The sequence below is a fragment of the Trachypithecus francoisi genome, unplaced genomic scaffold, assembly GCF_009764315.1.
Source record: "Trachypithecus francoisi isolate TF-2019V2 unplaced genomic scaffold, Tfra_2.0 Lachesis_group19, whole genome shotgun sequence".
In the NCBI taxonomy this organism is placed as follows: domain Eukaryota; kingdom Metazoa; phylum Chordata; class Mammalia; order Primates; family Cercopithecidae; genus Trachypithecus; species Trachypithecus francoisi.
In genome coordinates this window covers 19,177,109-19,194,654 of record NW_022681464.1, presented here as the reverse complement: position 1 = coordinate 19,194,654, position 17,546 = coordinate 19,177,109, and the positions used below count along the sequence as shown (strand labels likewise).

Here is a 17,546-nt window from a genome sequence, read left to right as displayed (position 1 = left end):
CTGCTTTCATGTTTGATGCTGGTGACTGGGCCCACATGTGCTGAACGTCCCTGAAGCCTGAACTTTGCAGTCAGCTGGGATAGCCAAGGGCATCATAATCGATTCACAGGTTCCCATGGCTCACGTCGTCTGCTCTCCCAGCTGGTGCCAATCAGGGGCACATTGAGTAAAATGTTTCAAATCGTCCAGGTGATCTCTAGCCTGTGAAATGGCTGATCCAGCTTATCTCCGGCGCCCCCCCCCCCCCCCCCCGCCGCACCGGATTCTACCCGAGGATCTCCAGTAGCACCTAATGATTTCTAGAGCTGATTAAAGATGGACTAGCCCCTCCTGTAATGACAGCAGAGGGTGCCTGTGCATGAGCACAAGACATGGGACAAGAGGATAAACAGAGCAAGTTCAAGAGAGAACTGAGGTCTCTTCCCTAAACCCCGGTGGAGAGTCACTGCCTTTTAGAGGGCATCCCTTGCTGCAGAGCAGGGCCAGGCTGGAGGCCAGGACACTGATATGCTAAGTCAGAAAGTCGGGGCTCAGGTGGAAGCCTCGGGGTTAGTGAGGCGGATGCAGGAAGAGTTTTGAAGTGTTTCAATGCATTACATGGCTCTCTGGTGGTTTCACTTTTAGACAAATCACCCTCCCAAACAAGGGGAACTGGCACATTAAAGAGGAGGTTTGTCTATAAGTCCCCCCGGCAGTGTCCATCTGAGTGCCAGGTTCAAAAGGATGAAGGAGCAATAAAAAGATGAATCCAAGAACCTGTCTTTCCTGCCTCTGAGAGCGTTTTTGAGGGGAGGCATAGGGTTCCCATGGTGGTACTGACCAATGGATGTTACAGTATTTCATCATTTTTCCTGAATAAAAATGACAGACCCTCCGCTGTCTTTACAGGAGGAGCCAGTCCATCTTTAATCAGCTCTAGAAATCATTAGGTGCTACTGGAGATCTGTGGGTAGAATCTGGGCAGTGGGGGCAGGGAGGGGGGGCACCTGAAGTAAGCTGGATCAGCCATTTCACAGGCTAGAGATCCCCTGGACGATTTGAAACATTTTACTCCAAGTTCAAATGGAATCCATTTCCATGCTCAGGAATGCACACATGCCCACAGCAGGGATGGGGCCTGGGTCTCATGTGAGCGACTTGGCCTTACCGAGCATCAGTCATCTTTTGTACGATGAAGGCAGTAGTGCCAGCTTCCCAAGGCGGTTGTGGGGTTAAGTGAGGCATCTATGACAGATTCCCACCACCTTTCTTCCCTTCCAGGCTGTGTCTCACTGCTGCCCAAGGGACAGGTTGCTGATGTGAATTCGTTGCTGCCTGAAGGTGCTTAGGGTCTGCTGTGCACATCCTGACCTAACTGTCTGCTCCTTTCACCCACCTCACTCCCCACCACACCGTCCACTTCACTCTGGCCTGCTGCAGTTAATAGCCTAGACCGATCTTCACCACTTTTTACCCCCAGAATGCTTGCGCCTGTGCACATAAAGGCTGCATTGTCAGCCATAGCACTTGGCTAGCACTGTTGAGATACCCAGGCAGAGGGCTGACACTCTCAATCTGGGAAGGGGAAAGGCAGTTTTGTCCTGCCCAGAACTTAAAATATTGTGGAAAACTCTGAGTCTGTAGTTTTCTGAGCTGCCTTTCCTTTCTATCCTTAGTTTAGGTAAATTCTCCCAGAAAACAATGGGCAGAACTTATTTTTCCTTTCAGGCCAAACTCTCCCTTTGCCCACCCCCAACTCTCCCTTTGCCCACCCTCACAGGAGGAGGCAGTTGGTGCTCGCATTTTACCCAACAGCTTTCTGTTCTGTTCCTACCTAGGAACCAAAAAGACTCTTCAAGAGTACAGGATGCTAATGTAACCACAGGTACAGGAGGAGGGCATGGGCTGGGCTCTGCAAGGCCAAGGAAGCCACAGCCAGACCAGTGACGGCAGAACGAGTATTTCTGAGTGCTATCTCAGCCTGAGGGAACTTCATTTTGGGTTAGATGGAACTAGGAGACTTCAACCTTGGCACCACAGACTGTCACTATCCTGAAAACCCCGCCTCTTCCTGCATCTCAGATGACAGTGATTTAAGTCAGGGGCCCCAAACCTGGTCATCTGGTTACCCAGGGAAGGTTCAAATGCAGTGCCTGAACCTCTCCAGGAGACTCTTGGTGAGTCCAAGAAATTGAATTTCAGTCAACTAGATTTGGGAATGTCTGCTTTTTGTTGTTGTCCTGGGTTTTATTGCTTCAACTTTTTATTCTGAAAAAATATTAGACTTACAGAAAAGTTACAAAAATAGTAGGACAATTTTTGGTACAGTACTATTAACCGAACTGTAGGCTTTATTCAGATTTCACCCGTTTCTCCACGAAGGTCCTATTTTTGCTCCATGATCCTACCCAGGATTCCACATTGCATTTAGCCCTCATGTCTGCTTAGTCTCCTCTAATCTGTAGGGACAGTTTGTGACCTTGGTGTTTTTGAAAAGTACCGGTCAGTTATTTTGTAGAATGTCTTTCCATTTGGGAAGCTGTGCATATGATGAACAGGATTTTATGTGAAAAAAAAGGAAGTCCCAGGGAGCACATCTGGCCCTACCATTTTACCTCCACTCAGAACAAGGCGGGCGTGAATGGATGGTGTGAACAGTGGCCGAGCCAGGGACCTCCCAGCCACAAGACATGGACATTTAAGGCATCTTTAAGTTCCGACATTCGTCAACTAGAATCCTAGACACATTGCTCCCAATATACCTGGTAGAAAATCTTTGGGATCTTAGGGATTAAAAAAACCCAAAAAACTGATTTTCAAATTACACTTGACAATTATGTGCAAAAAACCCAGAAATAACATCTGCCAGTGCTGCAAAGGTGAAAGCGCACAGATGGATTTCTGTCACCTGAAAGTAAAGTTGGGTCGATTTCCTGTTGATGTGAAAGATGGTCAGGAACGGTCCTGCCAAGCATCGGCAGTGCACAGCTGTTTCCAATGTGGGCTGTGATCCAAAGTCGACTCACACCCTTCTCTACCACTTACTTGTGAGCCTGCGGGCCAGTGACCAGGTTCTCTGGTCCGGGTTTGCTTGCTTATTGAAGATAAAACAAGAGTTCACATCTCATAGTGTTTCTATAAAGATTAGGTGGAACAACCCATGTAAACACTCAGTAAATGGCGGCTGCCATTGCCATTGTTCTCGGATGCGACCCATCTTAGTAGAATCACCTGCGAACCCTTTGTGGGTTTTTTTAATGTTTTCATTTCTAGGGAGGAAGAAAAAGAACTTGGGTGTTTTTTTCCTGAGTTCCCAGACAGTCCTGTGCTGCATGCTGGCAGCAGAGGCACCCCGCATCAGATTCGTCTACCATCACTGACACTGTGAGAACTGTCACCAGGGCCTGGGGTGCAGGGTGGCTGCTGGTGCCTTCAGAGTGACCCATGCCATCTATGGCAGAGTTGCGAGACAGACAGGGATAAACATTTCCAGTCTGTTCTCTGTTATGAGCTTTCGGGGGAGGCCGTCCCGTGGGAAAGGCTGGAGAGCAGCTTTGATTCAGCTAGAGCATTTGAGTGGGAAGCAGAAATGAGTGGGGGGAGGCCCAGGTGTCATCAGACCGCAGCCGGCCCACCTTGCCGCCGTGCTGGAGAAGCCTCTCTACTGGGTGGCAGAGTTATTTCTGCTGTGGAAGTTTGCTGGGTACCATTTCATACCTTGCCAGCACCTGTTTGCTAGCCCCCTTCTTTTGTTCTCTTATGTCCCCAGCCTTTTTTTTTTTGCTTTCTGGAAACTTTCTGAGAGCCAGCTCCCTGTCTGGACCCGGTCCACTGCCCTGAGTGTTTCTCCCCACACTGTATCCGTGTCAGGCCCCTGCCTTTCTCCGCAGAGGCTCGCACTGCAGAGGCTTAGGGTGCATATGCACATGATGTTTGATGAATGGCAAAGGAACTGCTCAGCAGACAGATGGTTGACCAGACACCCAAGGGGGCCCTTGTTGCACGTGACTTGAATTGGGTGCAAGACTGATTTCAGCTGATTACTTTTTTTCACGTGGTCTTTCAAGTGGTAAGGTGAATTAACTTTGGATAACAAAGGAAGGGTTCAGATTCTCAAGGTATTTTTCATTATACCAAGGGGCTGACATATATCTAAGAGAATTTATTTTTCACATTGCCATGGAGGTCCATAGAAAGTAGGATTTCATAAATGAGGAAGACTTTTCCGTGAATACTCGCTTTTCAGGGATACATCTGGTAAGCTCAGGGAATGAAGCCTATGTTGGCTTTTCCCTCACAGCAGAGGACACATGAGCCCCGACCAGAGCGTGAATGAGGGTCCCAAGGGGTCTGGAATATCCAAACCATGAGTAGACCCACGAGGGAGAGGGCACAGGCTCTGTGCTGTCAGGCAGCAAGGCCCATGCAGGTACCATTTAGTTCTGTTCCCTGAGCCTGTCCCAGATAGGCTGGCCCAATGCCCAAAGCTATTAAAAGACTGTTACATGAGCTGTAAGGTGACAGGGCCCTTATTCAAGTATTAATATTTATATCAACTGAACTGAGCAGTTACAGGACTAAAGCAAATGCAAACAGAAGTGTTGAGCATCTCTAAATACCTTCATGGGTAAAATGTCTGTGGGGTCTTCTGTAGTCATTTGGCCAAAATATATACCTAAACGGACAAAGATTCATAGACTGATGTCCACACCACCTTCTGTGGCTGGTGAAATTTAAGATGCCCAGCTAGTGCAGCATGAACTTCTTCTTTTTTTTTTTTTTTGAGATGGGGCCTCACTCTGTCACCCAGGCTGGAGTGCAGTGGCACGATCTCAGCTCACTGCAACCTCCACCTCCCAGGTTCAAGCAATTCTCTGCCTCAGCCTTGCGAGTAGCTGGGACTACAGAGACGTGTGCCACCATGTCTGGCTAATTTTTGTATTTTTAGTAGAGATGGAGCTTCACCATGTTGGTCTCAAACTGCTGACCTCAAGTGATCCACCTGCCTCAGCCTCCCAAAGTGCTAGGATTACAGGTGTGAGCCACCGTGCCCAGTCAGCATGGACTTCTTTAGGAAGTATTTTGTATCTTGGTTAATAAGTCTCAGCAAGAGGTCTTCCTTGTCAAGAGAGATATTTTATCTTACTTACTGTTGTTAAAATTATCTTTCTTTAACAAACACTCTAAGGAGTCTTTAAAGAATGTAAAAGGTTATTACAAACTAGTATTTTTACTGCTGCCCCATAGAACAAATTCTATTACTCAGTTGAATGTAATCTGCCTCCAGCTGAGACTTAGGAGCCAAGCATTTTGTGTTGCTGAGCCAGACATTCAGTCTGGAGGTCAAGGGATCAGGGGTGGGGGAAATAGTAGCTAGTGCAAGAACAGCTACAGATAGATGGCTCTGGGGCTCAAAGCTAGGCTTGGAAATACAGTAGTTGCAGTGACACGATTTGAGAGAACCTCTCACCACATATCCCATGTCTCTCTAAAAATCCATACTTGATGTCTGTGTTTTGATTCTTTGAGTTAAATGCTGAGCACACAATGAGTTCTCAATAAATCACTTGTTGATTGACCAACTGATGGATATGATGTTGACCCCTGTTCCAAGTGCTGATTCCTGGAAGAGAAGGAGCCCTTTATTTTCATCACAGATATTAGTCCCCATTGATTCTGCCATGGACATAGGTCTTTCAGATCTTTTGTCCGCAGGCTGAGTGAACCTTTGTTTAGGGGATGATGGGGAGGCATAGACCACGTGGTGTGGCCTGCAGATGCATGAGGTGGGCCCTGGCCTCTGGGGAGTGGATGAGGGGAGTTGTCAAAGGAAATGGGGAGACATTAAGGTGAGCTTACTTTCTCTGAACTTTGATCAACAGCCTGCCCTGGTCATCTCAGGAACTCTGGCTGATTTGGGATTTAGAGTGAAGGCAGATCCATAACGTTTCTCTTCTGAAAATGAATACCCCAAACTCTGTGTGACCTTTAAAGAAAGGCACAGTGGGTCAAATACAATTTGTAAATTAAGGAAAATATAATCAGCCACCCTTTCAAATGAAGACTTGTCTTGGGTGAGGCAGCTACCTCCTCATTCACCCTTATCCAGCCTTTATTTTGATGTTGAAATTGAAATACTAAACAATGGGAATACCATCATGCCAAGCTAAACACAAGCCAATTCTAAGTCAGTTAAGTATGAGCATCCCTCCAGTTGCCAACTGCAACCCCCCAGTGAGAGTGATCATTGGCCCTTCTTGAGTCTTGTGTGTTCCATAGAAAACAGTGACCAATTCCACCCAGAATAAGTTTGGCAGTTTGCTCCTTAGCCTCCATTCCTCGAGGAGCCACTGATTATTTTAATTATTGTCTCTAGAGGCCTTTTAATGAGTTGAGACTAAAGACGCACAGTACTCATGGAGAGATCCGGCCTCACTGCTGCCCCTTGCCCTGGCTTCGTGAACTTGCTCTGTGGGGACATGGTTCTTGAGCATGTCCCCAGCTATCGCTGGTCCTGCCTTGGATTTGTGAGGTTGCTGGGTCTTGCAGAACCCCCCGCTGTGCACTGGTTACCTCACCTCATTTATATTAGTGGAGCTTGCATTTTCCTCTCTGGAATCACCTTCCCAGCTCTGATACACTCCTCATACGGTGCAGACGCTGAGGTCTCTCCTGCCTTCTGCACTTGTGCAGTTTGTACCCCCTTCTCAGAAGCCTCGTGAGGGTGAGCCCCTCCTTTCTCTCCTCTTTATAAGTGCCCCCACCACTCCTTGCGGCCCTCCAGATCAGCACCTGTGGCATTGTTAGGCCAGCCTGTGTAGCCCCAAACGTTTGCCCTGGCAGACAGACTGCAGGGCACTTCAGCAAGAGCAGGAAGGTGCAGTGTGAACCCTCTGCTTCTCTGGAAGTCCCTGGGGAGAAGGGGGGGACTGGGGTGTTGACTGTCCCGTGCCTTGCTGCTCATACTTCCTTTTCTTTTCATCCCTTTGGCTGCGGCCTGCGCCACCACTGCAGTGCGAAGAACCCTGAAGAGCGGCCTGACCCCGGAAGAAGCCAGAGCCCTGGGCTTGGTTGGCACCTCAGAGTTGCAGCTGTGACACTCATGGGGTACTCCCAGGAGTGTGCTGAGCAGAAGGCAAGCTCTTGCTGGATGAAACCTCTCCAGGTGGGGTTGGGGAGACTTGACATTAACATCCAACAGTTTGAAAAGGGAGAGCTCAATTCCCAGTGTCACCCCATGGCTTGTGTTGCCTGCTACGCATTGACTTGGATCTCCAGGAGTCCCCTGCACATACCTTCTCCATCGTGTCAGCTGTGTTTTTCTTGATTCCATGACACCCGGTTTTATTAGTTCCAAAGTGTGACACCTTTTCTGGGCAAGGAACAGCCCCTTTAAGGAGCAAATCACTTCTGTCACAGTTATTACAATAATATGAGGCAATCTGATTAGCTTCATAGACTGAGTCTCCACAACACCAAAATATCCAGATGTAAACCCCAAACTTGTACACAAAAGAAAGCACAGATTGTTTACCAGTTGTGGATTTTAGATGTACCAAATGTTTATACAAATACATAAATGTACACCATGTTTCAAATACTAAATAAATAGAGTTTAATGCCATAATGAGAAACTTTTATTCTCCTGGGAACAGGACCTTAAACAGTTCCACAGGCTCGCCTCTTCAGAATGGCAAAACTCTTCTCAGTGTCATCAGAAGCACCCTCGCTTGGAACGGCCTTCAGATCCTTTGGGCTATATTTTGTTAATAGAGTGAGTAGCATCAACAGTGTGCTCTTTGGAACTCCTTTTATAATTGGGCCTAAGTTCTTGTTATGGGACATGTTAGCTGTTGTTAACCTAACATCTATCACCTTACCTGTGTAGTTTTTTTTTGCCCCATCATGATGTGGAAGCAAAAATGAGAGTAGCAGTTTACAAATGTGAACTATGCCACAACTCACTCACTGGCCTCTTATGTCAAAATTCATTTTCTCAAAAAATTTACTAAATCACCAAAACAAAATGGAAATGTAAAGCTTTGTGTACAGAGAGCCGCAGAATCGCATACTTAGTATAGCCATGCATCACTTAATGATGGGGATATGTTCTGAGAAATGTGTTGTTAGGCAATTTCATCATTGTGCAAATATTATAGACCATACTTACACAAACCTAGATGGTACAGCCTATTATGTACCTAGGCTATTTGATACAGTCTGTTGCTCCTAAGTCACAAATCCATACAGCATGTGACTGACTGAATACTGGAGGCAGTTGTAATAGTGGTATTTGTGTTTGTAAATATCCCTAAACATAGAAAAGGTACAGTAAAAATACAGTATCAAAGATAAAAGGTGCACCTCTATAGGGCACTTACTATGAATAGAGCTTGCAGAACTGGAAGCTGCTCTGGGCAGGTGAGTGGTGAGTGAATGTGAAGGCCTGGTACATTACTGTGCACTTTTATACATCTGGCAGCATAATAGGTTTGTTTACACCAGCATCACCACAAACGCGTGAGTATTGCAGTGCACTGTGACATTATGACGGCTACAATGTCACTGGTGATAGGAATTTTTCATCTCCATTATAATCTTACGGGACCACTGGCATATATGTGGTCTATAGTGAACCAAATCACTGCTCTGTGGCACATGACTATGCATGCTTCTCAAGTGCAGGTCATCAACAGCTAAGATCAGAGGGGAAGGCACCAGGAGAGGCTCTAAGCAACTGTAGAGCAATACTGAGGGGGCTGAGGCCCAGGTGGTGGTCATACCCTCCACAAGCCCCTTGGCCTGGGGTCACATGGTCCCCTATGAGGAACCTCTGCCTCTGAAAACAGGAAAGGTAAACCATTGCAGCAGGTATTTTGAGGGGCTGAAAAATCATCAGGTCACTAATTCCATCTTTGCCCCACTTTTAAAACCTCTGTAGGCCAGGTACGGTGGCTCACACCTGTAATCCCAGCACTTTGGGAGGCCAAGGCAGGTGGATCACAAGGTCAGGAGATCGAGACCATCCTGGGCAACATGGTGAAACCCCGTCTCTACTAAAAGTACAAAAATTAGCCGGGTGTGGTGGCGCATCCCTATAATCCCAGCCACTCAGGAGGCTGAAGCAGGAGAATTGTTTGAACCAGGGAGTCAGAGGTTGTAGGATCACACCACTGCACTCCAGCTGGTGACATAGTGAGACTCTGTCTCAAAAGAAAAAAAAGAAAAAGCCTCTGTGAGTCTGCATTCCTGAATCTGGGGATATGTGATTTATAGGCAATGTGCAGTAGCATTGCTTAACAAGCCAAAGATAATATATTTTCCCCATAGGCCTCTGTGCCTGTGTTCCCCTCTCTGCTCTAACCCCTCTTATGGAGACAGGGAGCTTGTTGAAGCAGACATTTGTCAAATAGTACATGATGGATGTGAACACCCCAGGAGAGGCTAGAACTTGCAAGAGTTGGGTCTGTACATTATAGACTGTTGAGTTTAATCACCTTACTGAAAAGAATACATAGGGTAGTAATAGTCATTTTCCATATGCTTCTAAATAACAGGTCCAATATTCCGCTTATGGTTTAATAGTTTGTGAGAGTGTTCGCCTATTGCTTGGCACCGAATGCAGATTTGGAATATTTGTATGACATGAGATAATGATGCACAGACAAAAGGAAGCTGAATTTTTTCACACTGTTTAGTGAACAAATATGTCAATGTCCTCCTGAGAGTCCTTGGTATTCTGCTGAATTGTTGCTTTAGAATGGAAGGTCACATTTAGAAGGAAGTGATTAAATAAACCTAATTTAATTTTGTTTTAGGGATCAAAAAGTTCTCAGAAGCAGCAAGCAAGGTCAACTAATTTCTTGCTTACAGCTAAGTAAATAGGGTCTCTTTTATTGGGCCCAGCAGCTTGAATAGTGCCACTGTAGTATGGGAATAAGATAGGGTGGTGGTTCCCAGCCCAGTCTACACATCGGACTGACCTGGGTGCTTTGAGCACTACTGATATTTCTGTCCCTCTACCAGAGATCGTGGTTTAATTGGTGTCAAGTGTGGCCTGGACTTTGGAACATTTAAAAGATCTTCTCATCTCCTTCCCCCCAATTCTAATAAGAAGATAGATGTGGAACTCACTGGGTATTTTTCTCTCTCTTTTTTGTTGGGGGGAGATGGAGTGGGAGTTAGAGACTGAAGATGATGTTTTTGAGAACTTTGCAAAACCAATAATAATTCCCCCCCAAGACAGGACTGGTTTTTAATCACTATCAGGTAACTGATCAGCTAGGACACGTTTGAGCAAAGCTGCCCTCACACTGTGTGCCCAGAGATCTCTGCTGCTTCCTTGCCTGCCCCGAAAGCCAGGAGGCAGTGGCAACTGAGTCCCTCACTAAACATTTGGAAATGAAATGAACATTGGAAAAATCCCCAGTAACATGGGAGGAACATCGGAAGGCCAGCTCTTGCCACCTCTCTTTTTTCTTCACCTACAGAAATGCCTGCCAGCTCAGTGGCAGGACAGACATGCTGAGACAGAGGTGAACCCAGAGCCCTGTCCACAAATATCAAGGAGCAGTCAGGGTGTGCCAGCAAGTCCTGGGAGCTCTAGAACCTTCTGCTCCAGATTCCTGCTCTTCCTCTTGGATTATTCAAATCCACTGGGGGACTAGATCCATCAAAAAAGGCCTAGAAGAGCCGATAAGAAAAATCAATTTGTGTTGCTAAACTTAGTGGTTCATTAGTTTTTAGTGAAACTAAGGGGTGTTTCCTATTGTTTGTTTCCCCTCTCTTGATGCCACTCATTCTGACGGCCTCTATGAGCAATTCTTAATTCAGGATGTTAAATTTTTCTAAAAGACCTTCAAGAAGCATGAAAGTGAAGAGTACCTTACACTTATAAGATGCTATTCCTCATCTGCTGGTAATGACCATAGATGTTCTTGCCCCTGTGTCTTAGCACCTATGTCCTAGTATGTATTGAAATTACAAAACTGCCAGAAAAAAAAGGTAAACGCTTTTCAAAGGTGTTTGGATTTGGGTTTCTTTGGAATATTAAGGTTTTTTTCTTTCTGTTTAAAAAATAACTTAAGGATCTGGGGATGGAGTGGGAGGGTGCACAGGGCCTTGGAGGGCTGATGACCCAGTTTAGTTTTCTTCCAAGTCCATTGTTAACACAGTGCAGTGGGGAAGAACAGAGGCCAGGAGTAGGAGACTTGGTTTCTAGGCTCCTGGTCTGTGAGTGGCCTCTACATTGTCCATGGCTCCCAAATCCACTATTTCTGTGTTCATGGATGCACGTAAGATGGTGTATCACCAAATACCACTGTAACAGGTTGAATGACGGCCATCTAACAGTAGCAGGTCCTAATCCCTGGAACCTAGAAATGTTACCTTCTGAGGAAGGTCTTTGCAAATGTGATTAAATTAAGGATCCTGATATATGGGGATTCTCTTGGATCATCCGGGTATTCCCTAAACTCAGTGATGAGTATCCTTATAAGAGAAAGGCAGAGTGAGATTTGATACACACTATAGGCAACGTGAAGACAGATGTGGAGATTGGAGTGACCTGGCCACAAACCATGAAACGCTGGCAGCCACTAAGAGCGGTAAAAAGCAAGGAACAGCTGTAAAAGGCAAGGAACAGGTGCTGCCTGGAGCCTCCAGGAACAGCACAGCCCGCTCGACACCTTGATTTTGGCTCAATAAAACTAATATTGAACCGCTAGCCTCCAGAAATATGATAAAATAAATTTCTGTTGTCCTAAACCACCAAGTTTGTGGTGATTCCTCACGGTACCCTCTAAGAAACAATACAACCACCCCAAATGTGCACTGCACGCCCGTTACGGAGGTAACTGTGCGCCAGGCACTTGGGATTCATCTGGGAAAAAGGAGAGTCATGGTCCTTCCCCTTAGGGCCCTTTCCTGGGGCCTGGGAAGGAATCATCTACTGAAATTAAAATTTTAATTCATCTACCACTCTGTAGCCATATCTAGATTTTTAAAATCAGAAATCATTTTATCAGAGAGAGAAGTACAAATAACACCAAATTGCCTAAGATAGGGGATGAAATGCCTTTGCAAATGCAGTGAAGGTATATGATATTAAAATGCACCATTCAGTTTGTCAAAAAAGGTCTATTTGGTAGAAAAATCAGTTGTGTTTGCTAGACAATTTGTGGAGGGAAAATGGACTTTCTGAGTGATTTCTAAAAATAGCTAAAATGTTATTTATTGGAGGCATCTCTGTGTGAGCACTTCATAATGTATTATTTAATAGAATCCTTATAGCCACTCTGCATTTTCATTTTTCATATAAAGAAACAGGATGAGACATACTGAATAAACTCTCCAAGGACAGACAATAAGAAGTGATATATCCTGGCTTGTCTCACTAGTACCTGGTTATTTTCTTGTTCTTTTAGACATCTTAAGACAGCTGCTAGTTTAATATCAATAGTCAGCTATGCTTTGGGGCACAAAATATGCAGCCCAGTCTGAACTGGGGTGGGCCTGGTGGGTGGGGAGCCAGCCAGTCCTACCTTGACCAAGCTGAAAAGTCGTGGAGGCCTAGTTGTGTACAGGGTGGAAGCACTATACCTTAAAATTTTCCTGGCCAGGCGCGGTGGCTCACGCCTGTAATCCCAGCACTTTGGGAGGCCAAGGTGGGCGGATCACCTGAGGTCAGGAGTTCGAGACCAGCCTGAACAATATGATGAAACCCCATCTCTACTAAAAGTACAAAAATTAGCTGGGCGTGGTGGCATGTGCCTGTAATCCCAGTTACTCAGGAGGCTGAGGCAGGAGAATCGCTTGAACTGGGGAGGTGGAGGTTGCAGTGAGCTGAAATTGTGCCATTGCACTCCAATCTGGGTAACAAGAGCGAAACTCTGTCTCAAAAAAAAAAAAAAAATTTCCTGAACACTGAAAATTTTGTTCAAGGTTGGCAATCATGTACAAATTTCACATCAATTATACTTAATTGGTAATCCATCCCACATCCAGCCATTGCTCCATCTATGTAGGTTCAGCACCAGTCGGAAGGTTCAGAAGTAGAAAATATTTTTTTGTGCTTTGATGATAGAGTCATTCCCACTCTGATTGGTGAACGGATATGGTGAGAGGTTATTTGGATTGCTGAGACTTGCCTGAGGGAGGACCAAGCCCATTTTATTCTCCTAATAAGCACTACTTAATGTCTTTAAGAATAATTTTTGTTTAAGAGGATTCACTTGAGGAAGTTAAGATTTAGGATTTTGGGGGATTTGTAGTTCAAACACAGTTCAGTTGTTGACAATAGAGACTGTTCCTAATTACTGGATTAGTGACAATGATTCCAGAATGTTTTGACATTTAAAACTACAGCATTATATGTACAGGAAAATTAAATAGGCTGGATAATTAGAAGTGTCAACAAAAAGAATAGGATCTGTAACTCTGGAGAGGAAACTATTTCTTATAAAGGGTCAACCAAAAGACAGGCACTTTGAGGGAGAGGAGGGTAGAACAGGGATTTATGCTGAATGGGTTGGCCAAGTATACATACTCAACGGTTACAGGAGAAGCTATGAATATTCACGAAGGTGGTCCTGATGCATATGTACTGAATAAACATGTGTTACATATGGCCCATGTTCACTTAGGGGTGGAGACTTTTAAATGTATTACAATTAAGCCCTATACATCAAAAGGTGAAGCAGAGACATGAAGGCACTCAAGTGTGCAGCCTCTGTGAAACTGGCCAGGACCAGTCCATGGTTGGTGGTCTTTTACCAAGAGAAAGTTACAGAAATAAATGTCTTGTCCAATCAAAGCATAGTTATGGCTGATAGAATAAGGGGTCAGTTAGCATCTGGTGGTGCTCTGTCACCCAGGCTAGAGTGCAGTGGTGCAATCTCGGCTCACTGTAACCTCTGCCTCCCGGGTTCAAGCCATTCTCCTGCCTCAGCCTCCTGAGTAGCTGGGACTACAGGTGCCCACCACCACGCCAGGCTAATTTGTTTGTATTTTTAGTAGAGACGGGGTTTCACCATCTTAGGATGGTCTTGATCTCCTGACCTTGTGATCCACCCGCCTCGGCCTCCCGAAGTGCTGGGATTACAGGCCTGAGCCACCGTGCCCGGCCAATTGTTTTATTCTTTTTAAGTGTAGGGAGGGTGCATGACTTAACCCTTGGCTGACATGGCCTTAGGTCCTGTTTATTATTTGGTATCTTATTTTCAGAGTTGTTCCATCAGTCTTATGATGTCTATTTTAAAATCAATGCTGATCAGTTGTTGTGTCTAAAACCACAAAAGTGAGGGGGTATGATGAGGTGTGTCTGACCTCCCATCCTGTTATGGTCAGGAACTCAGTTTGTAAGGCTATCTAGAGTCCCCTTGGCCAACAGAGAGTCTGTTCGCTTTTTTGGAGAGTTTTATTTGTAGTTCTCAGAAGCAACACCTAACAGTGAAAAATAGCACATTCTTGCCATAACTGAGGAATGATTGCAACACTGCTGTTCCCATGCCGTTGGATTGGTGCCTGCTGCACACACTGCGCCAGTCCCCATGCCTGCAGAGACACAGCTCCTCAGTTCCCATTGGAGGGACTCAACAGCCAGTTTCCAGTGAACACATTTTCTTCTATTCATTTTGATATTGTAAGTTATCTGGTGTAGGTGGAAATAGGAATACATGGGTCTTGGTTCAGAATTTAATAAAGATATTCCAGAGTCATGCATAGCATGCATAGCATGTTACAGGTAGCACATTAAATCAGCCACAAGGTAATAGAGGGCCTTGTGTTCCTCTGTGTCAGCAGCAGTTTTCCTGAACTATGAGAGGTCACTGCGGTACGTGGACTATTCAGTTGGCCCAGCTAAGCAGAGGATTTGGCTTTTTCACTTTAAGAAAACTAACCAGAAATTTTGTTTCCCTTCAGAGAGAGACTCCACCCCTAATAGTACCTGCCTAAAAATGCTTTTAAACCCTCACTGCTCTTTGGGGAGAGCGATCCCACTGGGGAACAGCCAGATGCTTTTGGGCAGGGCAATGGGCTAGGAAATAGATAAAGCTGCCTTTCCAAAAAACACTTGTCATGTACTCAAGGGAATAATTATAGTTTTTTAAATTCCAATTTTCAAATAAGAACCGAATAAAAATGTGGTAGTTATACAGGAAGAGCTGGCTGCCTGGGACAGTTCTTGTAGCCATTTTATCCAGTCCCTGTAAAGAGGGATCCTTGATGGTACACTTATTTAGACAAGGTGATTTTACTGGAACTCAGCACACAGCAGCAGGTGGTAAACTGGCTACAGAATAGAGCAATTCAGTCAACTTCAGAGGCTTCTTGGCTTAGATGATTAGGCATGCGATTAGGAATGTCGTGAGAATAAATGGAGCTCATTCACAGAGATGCAGCACATCCTCAGAAATGCGGCCTCAATAGAAGGAAATGAGCTCTAATCCAGCTAGCTGTCCCTCTATGAGCAGGTGGTATGAAAAAATCACATGTCTTTGGAAGAAAAAATTGCCTGAAATTCTAAGGGTTGTGGTAGTTTAGAACTTTCTCAACCTATCTGTCTATTGATCAATCTACGTGTGTGTATGTGTGCAAGTGTATACACATATAGAAGTTCACTAACTGTTGGGTTAAATGAAACTATATGGACTTGTGTTTGTGAACAAATGTAAGACAGATGTTTGAATTTGTCTTGTACTTGAATTCTGTTTCTGATATATTGAAGATGGATTACCATTTTTTAATGGCCTAAAAACCTGATTTGTGAAGATAGTTATTAAGGCCACAGTCATCTATTTTAGAATCTAATTTTCAAAGGAAAATTGAGTTTTTCTGATGAACACTGAGTTGCTCAATAAACATACATTCTAGAGCCCCAGCGTCATGTCCCAGAACCTGTGTAGCCAGGATCTAGAACCACCTGTGGTAGCAGATGTGGCCTGGAACCGCCAGGCACTTAACCCTCAAGCACCACCCATATCGCCGTCTCTATCCCATGAGATGACCTTGTTTTCAAAATGAAACTGGAAAGTATAAAGCTGGGCGCTGGGGCCTTGGTAAAGGTGAGCTGTTTTTCCAGAGGTTTAATCTTGTCCTTAGTGTGTTCTACACTTAAAGCTTTTGCTTGAGGGATGGGGTTTCTCCTTTACACTCAACTATGCTCAGGCTGTTTGTGTCCCTGCCCTGGGGACACATTCTTTTCTAGTTTTTATGCTGGGGAAGAAAAATGAACCTAGCTGGTCTTCAGGGGAGTACCAGTTACCGCAAAACATGTTTTGTTTTTTTTTTAATTTTAAATTTTAAATTTTTGTGGGTACATAGTAGGTGTATATATGAGATATTTTGATAACAGGCATGCAATGTGTAATAATCAAATCATGGAAGATGGGGTATCCATCCCCTCAAGCATTTATCCTTTCTGTGAGAAATATTATTTCTTGAACAATTATTTCTGAGGCTAGGAGGATGATCCCAAACCTAGCCCCCTCTGCTCCCTAGGAGGGCAAAGGAAATGAGCTGCTTTAAGATGCAGAAAATCCTGAAGACCTAGAACCTGCTCCTTACTTTCCCACAGCTTTCCATACTGGAGACTGTGCAGAGACCCAGAGAGACTGGGGCTGCCTTGGGGTCTTTGACTATCACATGGCGAAAGCTCAGAACCTGCACAGCCCACTCTGCAGCTAAAATGGGTAGCAGCAGGCTAACTCATCCTTGGCTTTTCCTATGAGCCACGGGCTGCAAAAGTAATATGTGAAGTAGAAAAGGATGTTGTGTTTTAGGTAAAAAAAAAAAAAAAAAAAAAGTCTTTAGGTAAATATCCTTATTCTTTGTTGACTATAGCATTATGGCTTTTCTGAATTTTCAGAGTTATTCTGAAAATTATAATATAAAACAAGCCATGCTTGCTCTGACTAGGGCTGCCCAGTGTAACATTCTGTGATGATAGAAATGTTCTATATATAACTATCTAATATGGTAGCCACTAGACATATGTGATTACTTTATACTTGAAATGTGGCTGGAGATTGAGGAACAAATTTAAAATTTTTATTTTAGTTTATGGCTATGTATTAGCACAGGTCTGAGAGAATACATACCTTTATATGTACTTTATTGCTATTTATTCCTTTTATACACAGGAAGTTTTTATGTTAAATTTAATTTTGTATAAAATAGCTTTGGACTGCAGTTTCCTCCATCAAGCACATGAAACAATGGGTAAGAAACTCTATGATATGGTTTGGCTGTGTCCCTACCCAAATCTCATATTGAATTGTAGCTCCCATAATTCCCGTATGTTGTGGGAGGGACCCAGTGGGAGATAACTGAATCATGGGGGTGGTTTCTGCCATACTGTACTTGTGGTAGTGAATAAGTCTCACAAGGTCTGATGATTTTATAAGGGGTTTCCTCTTTCACCTGGCTCTCATTCTCTCTTTGCCTGCCGCCATGTAAGATGTGCCTTTTGCCTTCTACCATGATTGTGAGGCCTCCCCAGCCACGTGGAACTGTGAGTCCATTAAACCTTTTTCTTAAAAAATTACCCTGTCTTGGGTATGTCTTTA

At 44.6% G+C, this 17,546-nt stretch overlaps 2 protein-coding genes across 11 annotated transcripts in view; one reads left to right on the top strand and one right to left on the bottom strand.

Moving 5' to 3' along the window:
* The window catches only part of FHOD3 (formin homology 2 domain containing 3), a 492,791-nt gene extending 485,185 nt beyond the window's left edge, over nucleotides 1-7,606 (top strand). For all 9 annotated transcript variants that reach the window (XM_033177891.1, XM_033177890.1, XM_033177884.1 and 6 more), the window contains one exon: nucleotides 6,994-7,606. In XM_033177891.1, coding sequence (XP_033033782.1) covers nucleotides 6,994-7,076 — 83 coding nt within the window. In that variant the 3' untranslated portion in view covers nucleotides 7,077-7,606. The remainder of the gene's footprint in view (nucleotides 1-6,993) is intronic.
* Nucleotides 7,444-17,546, bottom strand: part of TPGS2 (tubulin polyglutamylase complex subunit 2) — a 49,606-nt gene continuing 39,503 nt past the window's right edge. The window contains exon 7 of one of the 2 annotated variants that reach the window (XM_033177945.1): nucleotides 7,444-7,735. In XM_033177945.1, coding sequence (XP_033033836.1) covers nucleotides 7,694-7,735 — 42 coding nt within the window. In that variant the 3' untranslated portion in view covers nucleotides 7,444-7,693. Of the gene's footprint in view, nucleotides 7,736-9,659; nucleotides 10,663-17,546 lie in introns of those variants that run through there. The other variant, XM_033177941.1, reaches the window with a different exon arrangement.